Below are 7,142 nucleotides of genomic sequence, written 5' to 3'. Positions count from 1 at the left end.
CTGACAATAAGCATCCCTATTTTCATCAGCAGAGTTCTGTTCTACCTATTTCCTAAAATAAAGCTCAGAACTAATCATTTTTCCACATTTAGTTTCTGTACATTTTATTTTCTTAGAAGCCTTGTCTAGGACTGGATGATATGGCCACAACTTTTAGCACAATTAGGGCTGAAACATTTAATATTATTACTTGACGATTATTTCAATAAACAGATTAATCCGATTGTTGAAATAATCATTAACTAATAATCGATTAATTGTTAAATGGAGTATAGAGACTAAAACTTGCATTTAGCTGACAGCGAACCAACTTGAGCAGCAATTATGCCTAAATGGTAAAAAAAAAAAATGTAAACATTTTGCATTTAATATAAAAAATGTTTGTCTGTCAATATAATCTATCTAGAACTCCTCAAGTGGAAAAGTTTTAGTTTCGCCTGGTTTAATTTCATAAAAATCTTTAAGTAATCTTTTGCTATCCAAATATTAATTAATTAATTAATTGAAAAAATATTTGATTAATCGATTTGCTAAATAATTATTAGTTGCAGCCCTAATCACAATATATTTCCTAATTTCGGTCAATACCATATAATAATATTTTTCAGTCCATGGCTTCTTGTCTGTTTCTGTTCAGCCTTCTTTATTTTTTCATGATTGACTCTCATATAAATGAGAGCAGCCTAGGCTCTAGGCTCATATAAAAGACAAAAACACCTTAACCTGAAAGAATATGTTCTCAAGCCAATATAATGAATTAGTAAAGCAACTAATAACAAGGTCTGAAAGTACAATCTAAAGCTCCCTAAATAATTCTCAGAATTCATCCTACTAAGGCTTCTCTCTCTACCCCCCCATCGCTCTCATCTTGAGTTATGTTGTTCTATTTTATTCAATAAAGGCTTGTTTTTTTTACTATTTTACTTCTCATCTTTTCAAAAAAACCAAAACAGATCCCAGCTCCACTTTTTTCTTCTTCCTGGGCATAGCGAACATTGACAGCAGCAGTAATGTTTGAACCTTCATCTAAGAAAAGACCAGCTCACTGTAAACTAAATTAACCAACTCTCTCGGCTTTTCTTTCTAACTGTAAACTACGTGATCAGCTGTTGCTCTACAACTAATGGACTCTCTACAGGGTCTGCAGCAACAGTTGATCAGATGTTGAAGTTTGAGACATTTGCAGGGATAAGCGGGGGCATTTGGTCATATTATCATGGGCCTCAGCTTGTAGCTATAAGTTGCCACATTGAAACTAAGTAACACAGTTTTAGAGCTGCGGAGCTCAGGCTTCCTGTCTGCTGTGTACTTCGTCGCTCACGTAGTCGATGTGCTGCGGCTCTTTCTGTTCGACTGGAATCATCTGTGCCCCGAACATCAGTCTTTGTAATTTCATTACAAACGAGTGCAAAACGGTTCATATTCTGCTTATTTTGAAAACTGCAAAGTTTCACAATTGTGGTATATGTGTTCGTTCACATGATAGCTTTGAGAGAAACGCATGAGATGTATCCGTATATTTCAGCGACAGCTCTAATGGGCGCCATCATCCTCCAACTGCTTCTGGTCTTCTTCCTTGTCTTGTTACATGCAGTAAGGTCCTGTTGCTGATCGTGTGACAGTGATAGGGGAAAAAAAAGTTTCTTATTGCAGTTTTGCAAAATCTAAGAATTATGACCCAAACAAAAAAAAAAACTCATCAAACACTTTAATGAAAAACTAAAATTTTTTTAAATTGCAGGTTTTCCACTTGGCAAGTATTTATAATTTGAGCTATTTGATGGTGAATAGAAACATAGATGGTGAAAAACGATTTAACTACAGCTTGCATCAAAATACCCCAAATATCTTCAAATGTTGTAATTGTTGGTAAATAAAATTATAATATGATATATATATATTGATATTAAATTATTGTCCAGGCCTACACTTGGCTGATTCTTGAATTTCAGCCTTCTACACAACGGTTTCAGATTAACTTGTTGTCGAGTGTGAATTAGGATTATATTCCAGATTTTTCGAGTCACTGCAGTAGGCATTTCTAAGATCAGGAAACTTCTTGTTCTTATCTGTGTTTTTTTTTGTTTCTTTATTCAAACCAAATGCCTCTCTCATTATTGTGTGTTGATTTGGTTCTCTTGCATAATAGATACTTACAATGCTTTACATATTATTACTCAACATGATTTACTTTGTAGTAATTGATGTGATCCTCTGTCTGTTATTCAAGGCCAGAAAGCACATTCTGGAGATTCACACGAGGGACTGGAATCCCAAACTGTCTGAGCCATTTCTCAATGAACTTTCAGAAAAATGTGTCGGTAAGAACCAAGAAAATATAAAAGATAAGATTTTAAAGATAAAGTATGATAAAGTATACAGTGTTGGTGCTGATTTAAAGTTTAGGCTAAATGTTCAGAGTGTATTAACAGAAATATTCGGTGGTAAAACCAAACCAAAAGGAGAGAACTAATCGACTGTTCATCTGCCTTTTTTTCAGGCTACTGTGGTGCTGACATAAAAGCACTTTGCACAGAGGCGGCCTTGATGGCGCTGCGCCGTCGATACCCCCAGATCTACGGCAGCAGTGTCAAACTGAAGCTTGACGTCAAGTCCATCATCCTGGGGCCTGGCGACTTCAGCAAGGCCATGAGGACAATAGTCCCAGCCTCCCAGAGGGCCCTGGCTCCCCCAGGCCGAGCCCTCTCTCCCACCCTCAGGCCCCTGTTGGCCAGCTCCTTCTCCTTGGTGCTGAAAGCTCTTCTCAGAGTCTTCCCCCATGCTCAGTGTACCGACAAGGACAACACTCAAGGTAAGAACGGGCAATTTGTTGTTCCACTCATCCGTTTGACCTTGTTTTCTCATCTCAGTCGTTCCTTTGGCTTCCCATCGGCATGTTGCTGTATTGAATTGTCTCTGTTTTCCCAACCTTATTACCACAGCTCTTTGTTCTGCCCTCCCACACTGATCATATTGTCTATTCTCACCCCACTTCCATCTAAAGGTGGTACCGTGGAGACTGGAAAGCACACCATTGTGTGAGCACAGTAACGCTCACCCCCGTCCACAAAGGAGCATTTAGAGCAGATTAGGCTTAATGGAAAAAATCACCAATTGGGAGTTGTTCTGTTGAGGAAGTTGAACTTGTTGCACCAGAAGTGACACGTGTGTTGTTTACTTGTACGGGATGTAGCTTTGTGTCTGTAAGCCTTTATATATTAGAGGTAAAGCTAGTTTAATAAAATATTCCTGTAAAAGCAAACCTGTGTTAGCAGATAACCAATAGTAAAGTATGTTACTGTTGATTAATGCTTCTTTAAAGTAGTGTTCTTTTCTATTATAGGCGGCGACAATCATCTGCTTTTAGAGGACTTGTACAGCGATGATGACAATGAGGATGGCCCTGCCTCCATTTATGAAGTTCAGCCTTCTGCATCCCCAAAGAGTCAGCTTTCCTCTTCAGCAATGCACAGACCCTTTCTCCACTTCTCCTCGTAAGTGGGGAAAAAAAGACAAGTGTGTTAAAAAGGAACAATTTGGTAAATACGTTTATCTAAAATAGCAAAAGAACAAGGCCTCGACTACTGGAGATCAGCAGAACAGTCGTGAATAGAGAATGCAGTGTTAGACTTTCAGGACTGCCTTAAAATATTTGTATTATTTCCCCCCAATTTCTAACACAGGGGATAAATTTCATACTTTGTGTCTGCAGACAGTATTTTGTAAGCAGTGCATAAGATAAATTAGTTTGAACTCAGCCTGAACATGAAATATTGGATCAGTTTTAGAAGGTAATCTTTCTGAGAATTAATAGTAAGTTGTTTTTTTTTTTGGTCTAACATTTGATGTGCATTTACATGCCCTTGCTAAATTAATAATAGCACTCTAATTCCTTACTGTTTTTGATAGATCAATATACAATAAAATTATTAAATTAATTGAAATCCTTGTTTTCTAGCTAATCAAGTACAGTTGGGAGTATCAGAAGTTTGCTAAATGTGCGGTTTGTCAATCTGAACCAGCTGATGTAGCGTAACGTCTCACTGGGTCTACCTGATACTTTGGAAATTTAAGGGAGAAATATTGTCTGATTATAAAAGATTTACGTTTTGTTTCCCTAAAGTGCTGCACAAACTATAAAAATGCCATTTGTTTCTAGTTCTGCACTCCAACAGCCCACAGCCTATCGGCCCCGCCTGCTCCTGGCAGGGGCCTCAGGTTCCGGACAAAGCTCCCACCTCGCTCCTGCCTTGCTCCACCACCTGGACAAGCTACCAGTGCACCGCCTGGACTTGCCCACTTTGTACTCCGTCAGTGCTAAGACGCCAGAGGAGTCCTGTGCTCAGGTAAAAAACAAAAGATGTAGACAGTTTTCAGATTATGGTTTAAAAAAAAACTCAGTTTTAGCAGCTTTGACGTCTTTTTCTTCATTTTTGCAGGTTTTCCGGGAGGCTCGTCGGAGCGTTCCCAGCGTGGTGTACATGCCTCATATCTCAGAGTGGTGGGACACAGTGAGTGACACTGTGAAGAGCACCTTCCTCACCCTGCTGCATGATGTGCCATCCTTCAGCCCTGTCCTCATCCTTGCAACTGCTGAGACTCCGTACTCAAAGATGTCAGAAGAGGTAGGAGACACGGTGACACTTTGTGTTTCTCATGATGCTCTGCTGCAGAATAAATCAAGATTGTTTGCGAACACATATTTTGATAAAGACTTTTTGGTTGGCTTCTTCAGTTACATCTTTTAAAAAAAAGTTTTTTCTAATTATCCTTTGTCTGAGATCATACACAGCCAGCTTGTTGTGTGTTCGGGTGTAGGAGAAGGTTCAGTAACAGGAAGTAGAGAAAGTTAGAAAAAAGTGTAAAAAAGTACTCCAAGGTCATCTCTGGTTAAGTGACAGAAGGGGTTTAATTAGGTCTGGGGTTTGGCAGGCTGGTCTTGATCCTAGGCCACATCCTCTGCATAGACTGAAGGCTTGTGTTTCTGCAGTGCGTGCTTATGTGCCTGGTGGTTTGGCAAGGCCTTTGACCCTGGTCCTGATCCAGTCTAACTTCAGGTCATTCTTTCTGTTTTTGGCTTATTAAGACCGAGGCAAATGAACTGCTACACCCTCAGAGAGTAATCTCCTAATTAACCTCACCACTCTAGTTTCACCTTTTTTTCTTTTGTGGTCATTTTCACATTTCCTTTGTGATTCTTTCTAGTTCTATTGAAAATAGATTTTGTTCTATAACGGCATTTTATCTGAAACCTAATATGAAAGCATTCATTTTGGTTTCTTGCTCAAAGAAACCAAAAAAACAATCAAAAAAGAAAAAAATCTAGCGTTTTTTTTTCTTTGTGTCATTTTTTTTTGTTTAGATTAATAAATAACTCAAACTAACCAGAAATGAAGCATATTGGATTTCTTAGTTTTTGTCATTGTTACAGCCACAGCAGGTTTTTTGATGTCTTCATTTGACCTTATTAAAAACCCGTTTATAGTAGGGCTGCAACTAACGATTGTTTTGCTAAACGATTAATATGTGGATAATTTTTTTTAAATTAATAATACGGTTACAAAAGGTTCCTGAAAAACGATTTTTTTATAAAGAATTAAACCAGATGAAACTTAAGCTTTTCACCTTGAGGGTTTCTGGATAGAGCGCTGATATTGTTTTTTTCAATAAAATGACTCCTTCTGCAAATACCTCAGACAAGGTTTGGGTTTAAGTAAATCAGCACCAGATAACTGTCTGTGTTATGATGCTTTATATCTGAGATATTTTATACAGTAGAGATAAGCAACATCTGATTTTACACATTTTTTATTTAAGATTTTTTTCCACATTTTTTTGAAGAGTAGAAAATGTTTGCTTTGATTCAAAAGTATTATAATATAAGCTATATTTTTATTAAGCTACTGTTACTTACAGTTTCCATGTTGCACACATATTTTTTAATATTAACTGTACAATTCATGACAGTGTTCTTTGTTTCTGATAATGATCTGAGCTGGAGCTAATTAAGACTGCAGTCATGATTATTTTAGTAACTGATTCATCTAAAACAAAATTATTATTGTAGTTTAACACGCCTCAATAAACAAAAACAAAATAAAAACAGCTTTATTTAACACTAAGAATGCCTCCTCTATGAGTTCTGGATGCAGCATATTTACAGAAAAAGGCTCTTATCCCAAATTTATAATATATGTTTTTGTTCAGTTTCGGCTTCGCAGCAATGAAATCAGCAGTGATTCGGAAAAACAGATTAATTCAAGTGTGAAAACAAATTTGATACGCTCGCTTGAAAGGTTAAAATCTCAGATTTTATCTAGTCCTCAGTCCTTTGTTTTTGTTTTTTGCATCATATTATCTTTGATGGTCAGAGTCAGAGTGGGTTGCCATGGTTTCTGACTGGTTTCTAGCTTACTGTTTTATCAGCTTCAGGCAAATTGTGGCCATACGGCTCACTGAGAGCGAGGCTGACCTAATCAGACACGCAGGGATGGGTGTCATGAGTTCAGGTCCTCACAGACATCACCAGCCATTTTAAATGGGATCATAGTTAGTGCTGTACATCTAACCAGCTGTCTCCATATTTGCTTTACCGTATATACCTTAATCACTGCACATATGAGAAAACCAGCAGTTTTCACAAATTGTTTATAATCTTATTTTTTTCCAAAATGTTAACCAAGGACCCACTGGTTGTTGTCATTTCTAGTTTTGGCCTCAACTCTCTCTGTGATCTGTAGTAAGTCTGATACTACAATCTTTAATAGATGTGGTCATGAGATGGAACAAGACTCCATCAAACAAGCTGAATATCTTGGAGGTATGCAAAGTGTGAGCTAAAAGTACCTGGAATTCATTGGCAAACAATTAACCCCGATGGTTAATGGTGATTTGAGTTTTCAAAAGAAGCTCTGCCTGTTTAGTACAAAACATTGTTTTCAGTTAGTCTGAGTCTAGATGAGCTCAAGCAGACTTAATGCCAGGTGACACATACTCTTAAAAAGAATACTTTTTTTTGGCCCTTTAAAATCACTAATATAATATATTTGTATTAGGATATTAACGTAGATAAAGATTTATATATATATATTTATATATATATATATATATATATATATATATATATATATATATATATATAT

General features: G+C 37.0%; 1 protein-coding gene across 1 annotated transcript in view; it reads left to right on the top strand.

Annotated features, from left to right (window-relative positions):
• atad2b (ATPase family, AAA domain containing 2B) overlaps window positions 1–7,142 on the top strand; it is a 97,450-nt gene that overhangs the window by 14,230 nt on the left and 76,078 nt on the right. The window contains exons 15-19 of the mRNA XM_015394660.1: window positions 2,231–2,321; window positions 2,501–2,812; window positions 3,344–3,494; window positions 4,160–4,346; window positions 4,440–4,625. Of these exons, the coding sequence (XP_015250146.1) occupies window positions 2,231–2,321; window positions 2,501–2,812; window positions 3,344–3,494; window positions 4,160–4,346; window positions 4,440–4,625 (927 nt within the window). The remainder of the gene's footprint in view (window positions 1–2,230; window positions 2,322–2,500; window positions 2,813–3,343; window positions 3,495–4,159; window positions 4,347–4,439; window positions 4,626–7,142) is intronic.

The sequence above is a fragment of the Cyprinodon variegatus genome, unplaced genomic scaffold (genome assembly GCF_000732505.1).
Source record: "Cyprinodon variegatus isolate N-32 unplaced genomic scaffold, C_variegatus-1.0 Scaffold25, whole genome shotgun sequence".
NCBI lineage: Eukaryota > Metazoa > Chordata > Actinopteri > Cyprinodontiformes > Cyprinodontidae > Cyprinodon > Cyprinodon variegatus.
The sequence above is the reverse complement of the archived record's forward strand: the minus strand, read 5'-3'. Positions and strand labels throughout refer to the sequence as shown.